Genomic DNA, 18,786 nt, shown 5'->3' with positions numbered 1-18,786 from the left:
ATACCTGCCCGATAACACATTCACTGGCCTTTAATCTTACGAAATGTTCTTGGCTTCTTTGGCGAAGCTTCGTAACCTTCTCAGGTGTCATTCTTTGACTTGTTTACGATTTTGTTGATGTCTTACACATTTTATTTTGGTTTATCTAATTGTTTAAATTTTCTCTAAAGCTTTGAAATTTAAGCTTATTACATATCATTATTTGCGTTATAAATTATGTCGAAGAAAGAAATTGAAGCTCCTGTAGAATTAGAATGTCAGTTTATACTTCGTCTACCAGAGGTAAATATTGTTTTGTTTTATTCTCAGGATTCATTTGACATAAAAATATTATTTACCGGTTTTCATTTATTTAGGAACCAGCAAGGGTACTTCGAGAAATGCTTAGAAGTGGAAGCACTAGTCTTAAAGACAGGTTTACTATAAAACTGGAGAATGATGTGAGGTATGGAGAAGTGAAAGTTGACAATTGGCATTTACATGCTAAGGTAATTATTGAACTATATTTTTTAATATATAATCTTAATCTTTAGCTGTATAGTGAGTAGCACTATTTTCTCACTTTCTATAACTGTGTTAATTCTCTTTGATGTTGGAAGGATAAACCTTTTGGGTTCCATTGATGGATTGATATTAACTTTAAATTTACACAATGAAGTACTTTAAATTTAAAACCCTTTTTTAAAAAATATTTCTAGTGATCAATGATTTAAGTGGAATAAATGGTTATTATTTTTGAGGTGCGAAGGTTTCATAAATGCCTTCGTTTTTTAATATCTTGCTTTGTAAATAGATATTAAAAGGATTTCTACCAACTAGAGCTGTTAAAGTTCAAGCGCCTACTTTTACTGGTTCGTGACTGCAGTGGGACCGGTTCAAATCTGGCCTTGGGATCAACTTTTATTTCTGTGGCGGTCCCATAAAATGAAAACTTTACCCCCTACCATGGTTAGAATAAGGTGGTAATCTGTAGATAACCCCCTCCCTCATATGTCAGAAATGATCAGAAAGGAGGTCATTAAAAAAAAAGTCCCCAACTAGTAATATATATTAATAGCCTAGTGTTTTTGAAACATTTGTTGTGATTAAATATTGTATTAAGTTTTATTATTTAATTTAAATTTGTATTTAATAACTTATTATTTTATTTTTCTAACCATTTGAAGATTTAATTACTTCATTTTTTTAACTATTGTAAACTCCGTATCATTTTACGGATGATTTTACTCCCATTGGATGTATGGATCATCACTTCCAAACCATGGTTGGGGCTCAAAGTTTTTCATTTTGTGGGACTGCCACTCAATGAAAAAGTCAACGCCCCAGGCCAGATTTGAAGTGGCACCGCAAATAGATATCAAATCGGTAAGAGTGTCTTAACCACTAAGCTACAGGCAGCCCTTCCTATAATCTTAGTCCATAGAATTGAATAAACTTTGCAATTGGCTTAAATGTCCTGCGTGCTGCTTCACTAAATTGGAAAGAGATAACATTTCCGAATAAATATTCAAAAATGGAAGTACCTTTACTTACTTTTACTTAATGTTCTATTGGTGTGGGTCATAATCTACTCTATTATTGTTATTATTGCTGTTTTAATGAATCACTGCTAACGACTTTGCTTGAAAACTAGTACCATTTTTTGTATTTTATTCAATTCAACCACAACTTAAAAACACAATTATCATAATCAGTGAATATGCTGTACAATGAAAATTATGTCATGAAGTTCATGTAATGATGCCATAATAATTTAAATTTTAACATAAAGTAAAATGATCCCTATTTTAGCTCTGTTGTAAACATTGTTTTGTCAAGTTAGTTGTGTGTTGATTTTCCTAGAATATTTGGATTTGAGTGTGTATTTAACTTATTTTTCACAACTATTATTTTGCAAAAGTTTTTAATGGAAACAATAGTAATTTACTTGTACCTTAAAAAAAAAAAAAACGATCACTTCTTATCAACAAAATTAAATTGGAATGATCATTATTATTCTAGTCCAAGATAAATATTGTTTAAGAAGATTGCTTTGAAACTATTTAATTAGTCTAAAACATTCATTATGTAAAGGAGGTAGTTGGAAATAGGTTTAAAAAAAAATTATTGGAGTTAATGTCATCATGTTAAAATAAATGAAAATGTATTTATTGGATCAAGTAGAGTGTTTAGGATACTTCATCTTATTAGTCACTAATAAAGACATTGAGATAAATAAAGTTTTAAATGAGTAAGAGATAGTTCCATTTATTACAGAATGAAATTTTTTTAGCAAATAGATTTATGTTTCTACTTTTGTTATACTTAAAAAAAAAAATAAGTTATTTAATGTTTCAGGTTGTAGATTTACCTACTATTGTGGAATCATTAAAGACTATTGACAACAAAAGTTTTTATAAAACTGCAGACATATGTCAGGTAATTCAAGCTTTTTCTTATTTTAGATTTTTTAAAAAGGGAGTGTATTGCCGAGTGATATAAGAGAACAGCTTTGTTCTTTTATAAATATATATATTTTGTTATACTTTTTTTTTTCAGCTAAAGAATTTCATCTACTGTAGATTTTAACTATTTATTTTTTATATTGATTCAGTGAAAAAAGTTTCATGACTCAAGTTTTTATAGTATTCAATTGTGATTGCATTTGTTTCTCAAGGGATGTTTAGAAAATGGCTTAGAGTAGGAGAGGAACAACTATCCAACATTCCCCATATATTTTATCCCAATCTACCAGAAATTTTAAATGCTAATGAACACCAACCTGGAAATGAAGAATGAAAAGAATTTTTTATTTAAAGGAAAATATAAAGGTGTGTATGGGTTGGGCCAAGTTGGACATTAAGGGAAATATTTCTGTGACATTCTCTTACCAAATGGTTGTGTATTATATTGTAATATTCTAATACAGTGTTAAAAATAGTCTGAAACCACGTAAAAATTAAATCTGAATTTTTCTGGAGAAACAAAGATTTAAAATATCATCCTATTGAGTGTTTTTTTCTCCTCTAAGTAGTATTTATAGTTAATAGTTGTGTATAAATTAAACTCAAAGATTAAATAACTCGAAATCAAAGTGTTTTGGGACTTATTTAGTTATACAATTTTGCCAATGATATACTATTTCTAAGCAGTGTTCATTTCAAATATGTTTTAGCTGATGATTTGCAAAGAAGAAGATGATCAAGTGACAACTGATGAAGAGTCCCCAACTAAACATAAAAAAAAAGATCCTAATAAAGTTGAAAAAAAATTTCTTTGGCCTCACGGAATCACTCCTCCTCTGAAAAATGTTAGAAAGAGAAGGTTTAGGAAAACTCTTAAGAAAAAGTATGTTGAAGCGCCAGAAGTTGAAAAAGAGGTAAATTTTTTTTTTATGGCTTTTAGAATGAGAGTGATCACCTGAACTCCCTAACCTAAAATAGCCCTTGATGTGCTACTAATGGGTAGTTTCTTTTAAAATTTCTATTATATATTTAATATATACATCACTTTTCTTATTGTATATTTTTATAAGGCTGTAATTATTATGAATAGAATAAAAAATTAGAACAGTCAGTTAAGTTTTATTCTATTATTGTATTACATTTATTTATTGAAAAAAAAAAAGTGTAAAAGTTGATGTAACTTCAAATATGGAGGTATCAATGACATTATTTATGTTAATAATTTGCCAATTTCTGTTATGATGGAAGGTGGTGATTTAACCATCCATTATGGCATAAGTTAATGAGACATGATTCTTTTAATTTTAAGGTTTATGATTACAATATAAGCAAACACATATTCATTTTACTATTTGAAAGTTCTCAATGAGGTAGTGATAAGTTAAATGCATTAACAGATTTTAAAGTTCAAACTATCAATGATCAAGTGAGGGCAATTTCAATTCAATGTGCATAAAATATCAATGTTAGTTTTCCTCTGTAGTTAAAAATTTTATTATGTATCTAAAAGATAAAATAACAATAGCTAATTGGTTGTATTTGTCTAGCAGGAATACTTACCTGTGTTTATGTAAATTTTTACTATCCTATTATCTTTAATAGCATCATATCATACCTTTGTTTAGGATATTTTGTAATATAAAAAAAATCTTTATGCCATTTATAAAAATTATCTCATTCTAGAGACATTTCGGATTAATTATTTGAGTTAGAAAGAATTATATAAGTATTCTAAGAAATAATGATTGATGCGAGATGTCTCTAGAATGACTTATAAATTTTAAAAAAAATTGTGTTGATTTTTTCGTACTCATGAGGTATCATTGCTTGAGGAATGATATTTGATTGGTTGTTGCATGATGTTCAGTGCTTTCTCACTTAAGGTGCCATTTATTGATCGAAAAAAAAAGTTATTTTTCTAATAGTCTTTTCATATATTTACCAGTTGGGTTTGTTTTTCTCTAATTTTAATTGTATTGTTGTTTCTTTTTGTTTCTGATTAAATTATTTCCATTGGTTTTACCCATGTATCATATAAAAACGAAGTTGTGTAAAATGTATATGCATTCCATTAATATTGTGTTGTAGAATATATTGTGGATTTAAATCTAAATTAAATATAAAATTTAATGTCGTCATGATCTGCGCCATGATTAAGGTTACAAAGTCTGGGCTAATGAGGGAAACTTGACACTATGTCATTATGCAGAGCCATTACCATCTGTTAGGACAACTTCCTGTATTATGCTTTAAAGTAGGGTGGAGGGAGATCATAGCACCAAATAATTTTAGCATCTTTTAGGAAAAAATGAAATAGAAGAATTTGAATTTCACGAGTCCTTATCGGTAGATGTGGCATGTGAATTTATTTTCTGAAGCATATTGCCATTAGACAAGGAATAATAGAAATAAATAAAAACTTACTTATTTTGAATTGTATTGATTTAATATATATATAGTTTTTTTTTTTAGGTAAAAAGATTGTTGAGAGGAGATAATGATGCAGTGAGTGTCAAATGGGAAGTTATTACTGAAGAAGAAGAGAAGAAAGTTCACATTAAGGAGGAACCTTTAGGGCCCGATGAAAGTCAAGATACTTCAGCAAATAACACTCAAAATACTCTAGGTCTGTTAATTGTTCTTAAAATTCTTCTGCTGAGTACTTTTCTTTGGCACTTTATTTTTTCTTTTGTACAATATAAAGTAGTTATCAACAACTTAATTTGATTTTGATATGGAAATAATTGATTTCCTATGTTATCCTACAATTAATTATTGATTTATTACTTTCTTCATTTGTATTAAAATTGTGGACAATCTCTTTTTGACTGTGGCACTACAGACCGGTGTGATCCTTGGCCTCCTCAATGAGTCTTCAATTGGCAAAGTAATAGCGGTCTTAGCAACTATTACAGTTTAAGTCTGCCTCTACTCCTGGAATGGTCCAATGGCCTATACACTTCATTGTTGGACCATCTTCTCCAGTAGCTTATACACTTCATTGTTGGACCATCTTCTCCACTGGTCTACTCCATTCCTCCATCCCGTTCTTATTTCTAGAGCATACAATTCATCTAAAGAACTTGGTCTATGCTCTGAAAGCTGAACAGACCTTTATAGTTTTCTAAAGGTTCTTTTTCTGCATTTCCAACGCTCTGTTCAGCTCTCATGTACTCTGTATTTTCTTCATGTATATTCAGGCTAATGTCTGGAGTGGCTTCCATAAAATTTTAGAATGCTTCCTCAAGTGTGTTGAGCGAGTGAGCGACGATGTCAATATCATCTGCAAAGGCAAGCAGTTAAACAAGTCTGTCTTAGATGTCAGAGCTTCTTATAACTTTTTCAAGAGCAAGGTTAAATAGCAAACACGTTAGGACATCTCCTTGTCTCACCCCTCTTTCTGAGTAAAACTCGGGTATCAAGTTTGGCTGTATTTTGACTTAGCACCTTCATCTTCCATTGTCATTTTGATGAGGGATATCAAGTTTTTATCGGATTATGAGCTCTCATAGTGCTTTATAGAACAATTTGGTTAATATTTCTCTGCAACGGTTCCTGATCATCGTGTTTGATTTATTTTAAATGAATTTATTCCTAGCAAATGTTTTAATATTATCGAGCCTTTATGGTAGACTAAAATCTTCCTTCTGATGAGTCACAATTTCATTATTGTGTGAAAAATAAATAATAGTTTTTGTTTTAATAAGCACTGTAATAAATATAAGTAATGAGCAACATGTACTGATTGGTGATGGTCAGATTGATGATGAGCTTTTGGTTTGTTGAAAGTCATGAGCAGGCATTTTTTTGATATTTCTTCTTTTCTGATCATACCTGATATATATTTTATTTATTCTTTCTTACTTTCCAAGATTTGCATTGATTATGACTTTAAAAATGAGTGTGGTCATTTTAAATTAATGTCTCAAAAGAAAATCTATTCATCTGTTAGAACCTATCTGAATGTAACTGTTATTTGTTGGTTTTGTTTAGATTCCTATCTATGTTTGTTATAATATTAATTTTTATGGTACTTTTTCTTTAAACCAGACACTGGTAGAAATGTATTCATCCCACCTCTGCTCACAAGAAACTCTTAAGGTTGTAATTTCCATATTACAATTATCTTTTGGCGGATTGTTAATCTCTGTAGCAAGTGGAAGATAAAGCTGTAATCATAGCTATACACTTTTTAAAAAAATCAGTGATAATCCCAACAAATGTCAGATTTTATGGGTATCAATTAATCAATTTGTTAGTCCTGTCTACCTTCTGACTTAAAGAATGTCGGATACCTCTTTTAATAATACCTGTTTTGAGTTGAGTATTAGTTATAATGCATTTCAAGCTAGTTAGTAATTAAATAATTACAGTATTCTTACCAGTTTGATTGTTTAGAATTCTAGACACAATATCCAAGTACTGATGAATATTAATAATAAAATTAAATTAATTAACTTTTTGATGTAATTAATTAACTTTTTTTTCATTCTAATAATTTCTGATTGTTGTAATACAGCTGAACATGATATATTTGGAGAACCCCTTTCTGAATCTGATGAAGAAGAACCTCATTTAAATCTTGTGGAAATTGAAGAAAATTCGAGGCTGTCTGCTGATGATTCAAGAATATCAGATTCGATGTCTTTGCAAGTATGTGCAATTAATTCTTAAGTATAATAATCATATTTTTAACAGCTTGAATTATGACATTCTTGTGTTTTCAGATGTCTGATAGAGGAGAAAGAAGTGATGAAAGGCTAGTCACTGAATTTTCAGGTTCAATGTTTCCTGTTAAAACAGAACCTGAAGATGATAGGGATTATATGAGAAACACTAAGGAAGGTCTCACAAATGGTAATTGTTCCCTTATATTGGACTATTATTTATTACAATAATTATTAATAGTCGTCTGTGATTATGAAATTTTTGAACACAGGTTTGATTTCTGGGGTTTAAATTGGATTTTTCCTGACACTACTTTTATTTTGTTCTGCATTTTTATATAAAATTTGGCATATTAAATAATTGAAAACCATTTATTAATTTATTACTCAGAGTTATTATTGTCTTAGCGGTTAGAAGGTCCGGACCACTATATAAACAAGGTGGATCATATAAGATACAGAGCTGCTAATTGAATAGAGAAATATTACAGTCCAGTTTGAAAAATTAAAACGTCAGGAATTGTATGTCCAACTCCTGAGGTTCTATATAGTCACGATCAATATGGCAGTGGTCAATTCCATTGGCCATTCTATAAAATAGAGCTGATATAAATTACATTTCTTTAAGGAAACTGAATTTCCATGTTTGTAAATTTAATGAATATATATCTAAAAAGAATGCTTTTAAAAATACCTTTCAGTTTTATTGTTGTTAATTTACTTAGTCATTTATTCACTGATTATTTTGTTTAGTAAACCTAATTATGATTATCATTCATGGTCTGAGAGACTATTGGTTCTGTTGTTTTTGTTGGGAATATTATGTAGGTACTCTAGGTACCCGAATTGTATGCTTAAATTTTATTTTAATTGTATGCAGAACCAGAGGGGTTGAATCATGATATATTTTATCTTCCAACCAAGATTCTTCAATTTCTCTTAAATCAAGTGTTAATCCCTGGAGGGGCACCTTGGGTTAGTATATTAGTGAGTAATAATTATTTTATTAAATATAAGATAAGACAGAGCATTGGGGTCTCAGATATTGAGAATTTATGGCTTATCTGGGTTACTGTGTTGTTAGTTTCATTGTCACGGTCTTTTCTGTGTCTTCCAGTTTCTTCCCTCATCTAGGTCGGCTAGTAGGCGAAATGGTGGATACCATGCGAATTCGTCTGGTGTCTGAAAAATGTTGCTTCTCCTTCAGAGGCTGGCCAGCTAGTCATTCGCCTCTGTCATGGTAGTAGGTGCAAGCCAGGTCCTAGCTTGCATGGCACAATAGACAATATCAGGCATCTTCGGAGTCTTCTGGTTTATGCGGAAAGGAGAGGCATAAAAAAATGAGATCTCTGACCCCAACTTTATACAAATCAATAAGCACCGGAAAATTCAGATTACATAAATCCGACAAGTTAGTTTGTGGCTATATCATCTCTATAAAAAGTGTCCCTAACTGATGGGGAAACATCTACAGTTGTCCCTCACCGAATAACGTTAATTAATTTCATATGCTTAGTACAAACTTGAACAGTTTCAGTCATAGCACTGTTTATTTAAAAACCTATGACATCTTTTAGATTTACTATACTTAAGCCATTTTTAATTTGTTTTTAGATGATATTCAAGCCCGGCTTGAAGAACTCAGAAGTGAATTAAATGAATTAAGAGTTAGAAGGAGTCAACAAGAAATGGAGGTTGCCAATATAGAGAATATTGCTCTTCGCCAAAGGTTTCAAGAGATCTTGGATGGACTCATTCAAGAACAATTGGATAAAGAACAAGAAGTAATAATTGTTTTTATTTACTGATGTTATTATTACAGAGGGTTAATTTTAATATTTTTTATTTTCTATTTCAGTTTCAGGAATTATCTGAATTCCTTATGTGAAGCCAAGAAACATATTAGTGAATTTATGTACATTTTATTTTTACAAAAAAAAAATATAATAAAATACATATTTGTAAAATTATATTTAATAATAAAAAGTAAGTATGAATCTACCATATAGAATATTAAATGTTTTAAAATAAACCTTTGATTATGTCAATTGTTTTCCTGTTCTGAAGTCATTATGGGAAATAATTTTTTGATGTAGACATCTACGTTTTCATCTGATGGAAGAGCGAGTTGATCTTTATTAATAAGATTCATTATCTCATTTCTTTTTTTATTTAGTTTTAACATTTTATCGGTGATTTTGCACTTATCTTTTGTTTTTGTTTCATGAGCAATTAATGAAATAATCCTTCTCAAAGCTATATCAGCAATATGTTTAGGGTTGTTATTTATTTTTGAAGATTTTTTATCAATCTCATGTTGTGCTGGTAGAAACACGGAATCAAGTAGAATTTTGATTGCATCTAGACATAGCTCAACCTTTTCTTCACCACTTACTGTTAGTGTATTTTTCTCCCAATTATTATAATCAACAGGAACTTCCATTTTTTCATTAACATTTAAAATCTGATTTGTTGGAAGAGGCTGATCTCTATTATAATTACGCATTAAACATGTTTCTAACGACGTTTTAACATAAACCTGACAAAATTTTGCTCTATATTTCTGAGAAAGTTGATAGAAGACGTAACGCATACTACGATAAAACATATTGTCATCTAAAATAATTAACAATTTATGCATTGGTTGTTTCTTATTTAAAAAACTGATTATTGTATCTTCCACATTTAACAGAATAATTTTTCTTTCTTCTTTCCATATAGTTTGATCCGTATTCCACTCAATTAAATTGTCATAACAAAAATGTAGAATCTCAGTAAAACCTAGTTTATTTTTTTCTATTAGGGAAGCTAAATATGTTTTACCAGATGCTGGAAGTCCTATTAAACACAAAATTGATACTTCAGCCATAATTATTTAATTAACAGGAACTTCATTTGTTTTCACTTCTTCCTCATTAGAAGCTTGATTATTGAGACTGCTAAGTTCATTCATTCGTCTTTGTATTATTTCTGGCTGTATTTCAACATAAACCTCCATCAGTTTATGATTTAATCCCAAATACTTAGTAACACACCTGTCTAAGCACTGGATCTACAGAAAAAACAAAAAGTTTATCTCACATTATCACTAATTAGGAAAATGAAATGGTCATCAATATTTTTTAAATTAACTAAAATATTGATTTAAGACACTAACTAAACATGTATTGAGAAGGCAAGGTAATAAACTTATTAAAACGGAAACTTATAACAGTAATAAGAGTATTTCTATCATGGAATGTTCATTGAAGATGTTTTGACCAAATTTTTTTTTTTCTTCCAAATAATAAATATCAATTCTAAAAAATAAAAAGATCAATCCACCAAGGTGATTTCCTCTGGCCTAATCTGTTCATTATGACCTAGAAGAAGACATAACCAACCTAGAAAACTAATTACCCGCTTAACAGAGATTGCATGTACTTGGTCTGTCATCAGGTGCCCCCTAGGGGCAACTAGGCAACTCTAGTCAATAGCTGACACGACAGGATAAAAAATTATTTATTGCTGATGGATTTAAACCTCTAGTAGGTGGGTTCCAGAGCCTACCAAACTCACCCACTCACAAAAGTGGTCCCTGAGTCAATAGTAATTATTTGTTGAAAGATTAATTAAACAATTACCTAATGTTTCAGAAACTTTTTTTATCATCAGTTTTCTTGTAAGAAAAAGACAGGGTGTATCAGACAATACTCACTAATAGCAAAGTTCTGTTAAAATTAACCTTAATGTTAATATACAAGAATGAGGTTTATTTATTTATTTATTTATTTTTTTTTTTTTATGAAAATGAAAATTATATTATTCTTTGAAGAAAGAGGAACATTAAACCGAGGACCTCTCAGCTCACTGCTTATGTTACAGCATTTGCTTACTGTACTTTCTACAGGACTTTCAACAAAATTTTAACAGATATTCTTCTAAAAATCTAACAGACTTTAGGAAATCATTATCAATAGTTAATCATATCTTTATAAATTTGAATTAAACCAAATTATAGAGTCTGCACTGATTTCAAAGTAAAAGCACTCAAGAATTGTCATCAAATTTTCTTAATGAAAAGTTTCTGATTAACCTGTTAGCAAAACTTTTGAAGAATGTACATTGATTTTCAAGGGGGAAGGAGGGAAGGAAGGAGCAATCTTACTGAAGTCCTTATCTACTAAGTATGTATTTGGGCCTGAAGAAAAAAATAAAATAAAAGGAATAATTCCTCATCGCAAGCAAGATGAATACTATATGCTATCACTGCATTAAATATTCATTATCTACCTAAAAATTATCCTTTGAACATGTTATGAAAGTTGCTATTACAATAATTAACAAAATTAAAAAAAAAAAATCTTAACACATAAATTGTTTAAGCTCTGGTTAAAAGACAAATTTTCCCAATCTGACCCCATCTCACATGCAGATACAAGATAGTCATTTGACCGATTTTTTGGAAGACACAAAAACTACTATTTTCAAATTTTTCCAAAATTAGATAACATACAGTGGTTGATATATTTGGGTTTTTTTAAGAGATGCTATGTAGGCAATTAAATAGGACAGAGTAAACATGGATCTCTAGGGAAAAAAGTAATTTTTAGCCGAAATGATAAACTCTAGAAGTGCATTCAAAACCAAAATACACGAGAATAATTTGTCATACATTTCCTTTTTACATCTTCTAAGCATCAAAATGTTACTGGTGAAAATAATTTTGACCTAAAGTTAGTAGAAAACATTTGATTTTAGTCAGTTTGAAAGATTTCAGCAATTTACCATTATCAAAACTGCGACTACATTTTTTGTAAATCCTTCTGCATTAGGAGTATAATTATTGAAATACATTGCTTATTGCACAATTTCTACATGAACACTGAAAATAGAAGAAGATATAATTTATCATCTTGAATGTACCTGTGCCACAAATAGCTTGAGAACCCGTGATTTACTGTGTGTTGAATTAATAATCATGTTCAACAGCTGGCCCAAATTAAAGTTTTAAGAACTGTTAAGAGAAAAAATCAGTAACATAACAAATATTTTACTCAAAGCTATATGACCACTAATCTTAAATTATTTAAATTCATTGGAAATACATCATGGGTGAAAAAAAAAAAAATGAACATATCAGCTCAGATAAGCTGAATAATACTGTATGACCATTAGATGCTACAGTAGGCTTATTATTTCATTAGACTAGTTAGAGGGCATTGTTCAATAAATGTAAATTTTATAACTAAACTTAGTTCCAAATAAAAACAAATAAGTATTAGTAAATTCTTATAATTTATAACTGATGAGAATTAGTAAGTTAAATTAAATTTAATAGATATAGCACACCTGATTATGATTATAAACACCGATTATAGTTTAATAAAACCAGATATGGTTACCCAACTAATATTCTTAGTGTCTTAAATCAATGTCCTTTAAAAACATGAAATTTGTCCATTGGTTTAAAATCCAACAATAATCAGATCATATATTTAAAACAATAAAACTAACCTCCTCATCAGTTGTAGTTCTATCAACAAAAGTATTCACACATGTATTAAAACAAGTTTCTGAAATTCTGTTAAAAACTCCTAAGAAGTCTTTCACCTAAAATTAAACAAAATTTAAGAATCAGACCATTTCAAATCCTACACATTACATTAACTACTGTTGACCTGTCTAAGCTGAGGGTCTGCCATAGTATAGCATAATGCAGTCAGGCTCTAGTCTTATCATGTATAACCTGCTCATACCAACAGGAAGGTTATAAAAACAAACATTTGATGTTGATATCCCATTGTATTTTCATAACATAGCACTGGAATAGTATGAATTTAAACTAGACACAGCAAAAAAATCCAAAGGAATAGTAACAACATGGAAATATTGTACTTATACTATTATTTACAAAGTATCTAACTAAAATTATTCATTTTAACATGTACAAATACTTTTTTTAAAAAACTAGTGCTATTAACAATCAAGAGGTATAAAATGTAGTTTTTACATTTAAAAGTTTAAATATTTACAAACTGTATACTTAGTTCCACGTTTAAAAAAAAAGATCTTTCATGTTTCATAACACTACCAGTCTTAATGAAGACACTTCTTCAATCAATTAAATTGTCCTGGCAAAAACACCATTGAAGTTTTGGTTGGATGACCCATTATTGTTATCATCTTCTCCCATATCAACATCTGAGATGTTTTGCTGTTGTCCTTCTTTGTTGGTATCTTCTTTGAGATTATCTCGAATGTTCATTAAATATTTTCCCAGTTCTCCAGCAGGAGGCCTCCAAAGAACCAAGGCATTAGTTGGCCTTTTGAAATTGTCTAAAATATGTTGTGGTAGTGGTGATTGGACATTCTTTTGCAGCTCTCTTATTTCATCACACATAACTAAAGTAGGTAGAGATGACTTTTGAGTTATTCCCTTCAATGGTTCATCCATTTCTATTTCAACATTGCTAGGACCTGGATTACCATGAGACGTAAAATCTTTACTAAGATGGATACCTTTAAGTTGGGAAACCATTTTCTCTTCGGTTATTAACATTTTGGAAGGATGAAGTTCATAATCAGCAGGATCCGGTTCTATTTTCCTTTTATTGTACCATGAAATATTACAAGTAGTATTTAGACCGCACCGTTTGCTGCTACTCGGTCGAAAAGTTATATTCGGATTCCACATCTTTGAATTGCAACACAAAAACAACTAACCTATCCAGGTAGGCACAAATAGTCAATCCCTCAGGACTGCATCAGACTACTGAATCTGATTGGCTCGATGGAGATAAGGGGTGGGGCGAATCATAATCGGGCTTTATTTGGGGTTCAAGTTTTTTAGAACAACCAATTCTAAATTTTTTGTTACTATCTAACATTACTCTAAATGAAAAAACTAACTTTTTTAATGTTTCACTAGGTCGAGTACTGCTTAATATTGCTTACCCATTGAAATAGTAATGACTTACATGAAAAATACAAAAGGCGTTATTAAAGTCCTTTTATTATCTAAAAATTATAAATAACTAAATTACAATGATATACAAAACATTATAGCTTATATAATAACATAATGTATAATAATATAATTGAGACTATAACAATTATGAATTAATTAAATGTTTACCTCAATCTCCATTTGTTTACATTCTATTTTATTGAATAATGCATTTGAATTCTCAAAATGTATACCAATTTATTATGAAAATAAATGAGATTGCATGTCTTGTTTGGTACAATTTTAAATAACATTATGTTTTTAATGATAAATCACGTCCTTGCACAACGTTGTTGAAGAAACATCATTTCCTTACCAAGTACTGTTACCCCCAGATCCTTCATGAGTTGTAGCAGTAAAGTTTTTTTTTTAATTATTAATTATACCTTTAATACAAACTATAAAAGAGTATGAGTAGTAATATAGATGTTTACTGAACTGTTGGAAAGCCAAAAATATTTTAGAGATTTCAGGAGCATAACAAAATACGTACATATAATAAATTTATGAATGTTCAATTTCGTCAATTTAAAACTTCAATTTTTTTGGCTTTCCTCTTATTTGTTTTTTTTTTTACTTCCTCTCAGTCTACGGCTATCTTCTTGTATCTCATAGATTGCTCTGGCCAACCTACATCTATCCATCTTAATGACATGTCAAACTGTAGATGATTCTCCTCAATTACTATAAACGCTTTACTTTACTCTACGCTTTTAATTTGTCTTTATTGTAGTGTTTCTATTTATTTTTTATCATCCATTTCCTGGTGGAATCTCTTCTCAGAACTCTTGTGCAGACTGCTATTTTTACCAGAAAGGTCAAAGATTCACAAAAATATGTTAGTATAGAGATAAAAGAGTTTGTGTGTCACCAACTTGGTTTTTGTTGCACCTCTCTCGTACTGATGAAACTCCTTTTAGTAGCATTGAAGAACTTTCCTGCTGAGATTCTTTCCTTGATTTCAATATTATTAAGTTCATTTTCTGTCAGATTTCCTTCTAGGCATTTAAATTTATTCAAGTGGATTATTATTTTTTCATTAAGTAGTCATATGTAAGCACCTGATGATTCTTGGAACTCGATATAACCATTCACCAATTTTACAGTTTTCTTCTTAGGCTTGTTATAATCATTTCGGAACATTTATTTATTGATATAACATATAATTGATTTTTAATCATGAAACAAACAGGTTTCACGCCGTTTTTTCAATTTTAGGTGCTTTTTAAATGTTGCTTGATTTAACTATCTTAAAGTCCCCTCTTTAGCAAATATTTCAAAAGTGATATAGGACCGTCGATCACTGTGGGTCTTGGTGGGGCGAATCAGGTCGGGAAGGATTGGTTTTTGTGATATTGTGACATGTACATCGACCAACTAACTCGCTATAATTGTCTGTTTTGAAAAGTTAGATAAGTAAGTCTATCACGGAGAGTGGGAGTGGAGCGTTTCACGCCGTTTTTCAATTTCAAGCGCTTTTTAAATATGGCTCGATTTAACTATCTTAAAGTCTTCTCTTCCCGTTTTAAGCAAATATTTCCAAAGTGATAGAGGACCGTCGCTCCCTGGGGGTCTTAGTGGAGCAGATCAGGCAGGGAAGCATTGCCAGTTGCGAAGAACACATGACAACCATCGCCAGTTTGGAGACTAATAATAAATTTCGCCCACAGCTCAAAACTCATACAATATAAAAATCAATTACAGATATGAAAAGTTCTTAATTAATATAACCTAAACCTTTTTCACTGAACACCAGGTATATCTCAAGGTTCTACTATTTATAGGACCTTCTAATTCCCATGATCGATAAATTAAAATGAATCATGAATGAACTGAGAAATACAATTGGTCTAGAAAAAATTACCATTTTATCACTAATGATGATAGACTGATGTACTTGAAGAAGTAAATCATGATTTCAGTGACAAAAAGTCAAGAAAAGTACACCTGGTAAATGTTAAATTTTATTGTATATATATTTATTTATATATGTATATATAGTTGACCGTAAAAATTGATATATATAGGAAGATGGTCAGGGTTGCGGTCAAAAGTGATACAAAAATAGTTTACAACTATTTTATTTTCCAACGTTTCGCCCCACTTTGCAGGACTTCATCAGGGCTGTCCAAATGAATAAGTTGAACAGGTTAAATTTTATTGGTTTGTTACTTTTCAAGTATTAAGTAAATTTATGGTTTATTGTGTTTTTATTGGTCCAAAGTTTAAAAAATAATTTGAGGTACCCAGTCTCTAATCTAGAAGGTCCATATCTTAAAGTGCTTAGGATTTAAGCACCCAACTTGGTTAATTATTACATTACCCCTCCTCGTAAGCAGGGACGGGCTTAGGCCATATCCTAAGTGGACAAGCAAAGTGCGAATAGTCGCTTGGTTGGAAAAAGAAAAAATCAAATAAATAGAATAAACTTAAGTATCTTTAATGAACATTTCGCTGGCCCGGAAAAACTATGACGCAACTTCGAAAATTAATTTAGCTGTGTGGATCGGCTAAAAAATTCATTTACTAGATATTGTTAAATCGACATGATATTACTGAAAAAATCACCATGGAAGGAATTTTGTAAGCACAATTATGTCGATTTGCAAACATTTAGTATATTCCCTTTTCAGCCCGCCAATACAATAAAGTCAATTTAACAAAATTTTACAGTTACGTCATTGTTCTTTAAACGTTCAATAAGGATGCTTAATTATTTTCCAAATACTTGATTTTGGTTGATTATTTTCAATAACGAACCTTGGTAAAAGGCCAAGAAAAAATGAATTAAAATCCAAGAAGCCTTAAAGAAGCTTGGAATTCAAAAATTGGCCTATCCGCCGTCTGCTTCCTACCTCCAAAACTAGCTGGACGATTTTCTTTTTATTGAGATTTTGCATCAAAGTTACAGGTCACTCGTCGCAACGATCTTCGGAAATCTTTTTGGTTCTAAAGGGCGGTCGATTGGATCGTCCCTCTGTCATTTAAGAAGATAAAGGAAAAATCCTGTGTTCATTTTTCACTTTTTCAAAATATTACCAGAGAATAAAAAATAAATTTCATAAAACACGAATTAGTAATCACAAATATATTAGTTAATATGAGATATCTCTATATACCACAGTGCATAAAACTTTAACGAAAAAAATAATCAGTAGTGCCGAATTGCATCTTAGCGTGTAATTGTCGGGGATCGGGGATTTCGGGTAAAATGGCTTTAGTATGTAGAGTGTTAGTGCAGTGTCACACTAGTCCTTCGAAAAGTTTTTTAAGTTTATTATTAGACACTTTTTCTAAAACTAACAAGTTGTAATTTTTCCTTAGATATTGAATTTTAGGACATAGTCGTACCTAGACCATTTGGAGTCCGGGATTGATTTATTTTTGAGTTATGGGATGAATGGGATATAATATTATTATTTGAACATTGGCGACATTATATTTGGGGCCCGGGGGGAAATCATCTTTGCCTGGAGCTAAATATTTTTGGGGGCTGGAGCTGATACAATTTTTTCTTAGAGTTACCGTCCAACACCATAACTGTTGATGAGGTGAATAAGAAGTTTGAATAGAATTAATTTCAAAATCAGAAATAATCAAAACAAACAGCAATACATAAGAGTATTGTTTTCCCGCCTATTGTCATTACATTTGGTAAGGTTGATATGTTGCGACAGTTAACTGTCAAGGGGTATGCATGTGACAGTTAACGGGACTGTTAGACCACTGATATCACTTGAATTATCAACTATCACGTTAGACCCAGTTCGTCAATACGGTCGTGACAATAAAATTTCATGGCAGTAAATGTTGTCGTGATTGTAACTATCAAACAGTTACACCATGGTAGTGGCTGTGACGTTTGTAATAACTGAAACTGTATGATTGATCACTGTCAATACGTATACATATGACAGTTTCTTCATTGTATCACTTGTAATATGACCAATCACTATCACTAACAACCATACAGCTACAGTAATAACTATTCTTCAAGAGCGAGTATTTTTTAATGGAGTGAATCGGCAGCACTGCAAATAATCCAAATAATATGGTTAGTAATACAAAGGATAAGGTTGGAACATCGATGTTGTGAGGGACAATGTATTTGTAACTGTATTTTATTATATAATGATAATCGTATGTGGCAAAAACTAACATATATGATTTTGTGTATTCAGCGATATAAGATACAAGTACAAATTAGTCCAACTAATATTGAGCGACTAAATATTTATGGTTTATTATATACGAATCCTGCCCTTATTAATACTCAAGTTGAATAACTATAACTAAATTCAATAACCTCTGAATACATAACAGATATTATGGATTTGTTTTATCGCCTACTTGCACAAATCACAATGTACAAAGACAGGAAGAACGGATCATACTGAGGTTAGTTGTTATTAGGGGTTAAGGATGTTCGACCCAACAGTCATCAACCCCCATTCCTGGAGGTTAGTAAATCAATCTTTTTTACAATGAAAAGAATAAGGAGGCTGCAGGAGTGTGGCATACCCTTATCTCCTTCTTAGAGAATGTAAGACTAAAAGAAGAAAGTTGACGACGCCATTGCTTCTCAGGTTTACGTTAAAATAAATGGGAATTTAGCTCATTATATAATTATTTAAGAAACCGTTCATTAAATCGCAAATACGTACTGAATATAAAATTTATTATAAAC

General features: G+C 30.6%; 3 protein-coding genes across 3 annotated transcripts; 1 reads left to right on the top strand and 2 right to left on the bottom strand.

The window, feature by feature from the left end:
* The first annotated feature begins 53 nt into the window (after positions 1 to 53).
* On the top strand, positions 54 to 9,115 carry Taf7 (TATA-box binding protein associated factor 7). The gene is made up of 9 exons (XM_014426872.3): positions 54 to 282; positions 357 to 488; positions 2,338 to 2,418; positions 3,155 to 3,358; positions 4,917 to 5,070; positions 6,964 to 7,097; positions 7,172 to 7,301; positions 8,726 to 8,895; positions 8,970 to 9,115. The coding sequence occupies exons 1-9, from the start codon at positions 217 to 219 to the stop codon at positions 8,997 to 8,999; spliced, it is 1,101 nt and encodes a 366-aa protein (XP_014282358.1). The 5' UTR covers positions 54 to 216; the 3' UTR covers positions 9,000 to 9,115.
* Pstk (Phosphoseryl tRNA kinase) lies at positions 8,883 to 9,980 on the bottom strand. Its single transcript, XM_014426874.2, has one exon. It carries the CDS (start codon positions 9,978 to 9,980, stop codon positions 9,156 to 9,158), a length of 825 nt encoding a protein of 274 aa, XP_014282360.1. The 3' UTR covers positions 8,883 to 9,155.
* LOC106684663 (mitochondrial import inner membrane translocase subunit Tim10 B) lies at positions 9,846 to 12,870 on the bottom strand. The gene is made up of 3 exons (XM_014426876.2): positions 12,772 to 12,870; positions 12,608 to 12,703; positions 9,846 to 10,163 (listed from the first exon to the last, which is right to left on the bottom strand). The coding sequence occupies exons 1-3, from the start codon at positions 12,793 to 12,795 to the stop codon at positions 9,987 to 9,989; spliced, it is 297 nt and encodes a 98-aa protein (XP_014282362.1). The 5' UTR covers positions 12,796 to 12,870; the 3' UTR covers positions 9,846 to 9,986.
* Between the last annotated feature and the right edge of the window lie 5,916 nt (positions 12,871 to 18,786).

Source organism: Halyomorpha halys, unplaced genomic scaffold (assembly GCF_000696795.3).
Source record: "Halyomorpha halys isolate HHAL.00 unplaced genomic scaffold, Hhal_1.1 Scaffold599.1, whole genome shotgun sequence".
In the NCBI taxonomy this organism is placed as follows: Eukaryota; Metazoa; Arthropoda; class Insecta; order Hemiptera; family Pentatomidae; genus Halyomorpha; species Halyomorpha halys.
Note: the sequence above shows the minus strand (reverse complement) of the source record. Positions and strands in the feature narration are given on the sequence as shown.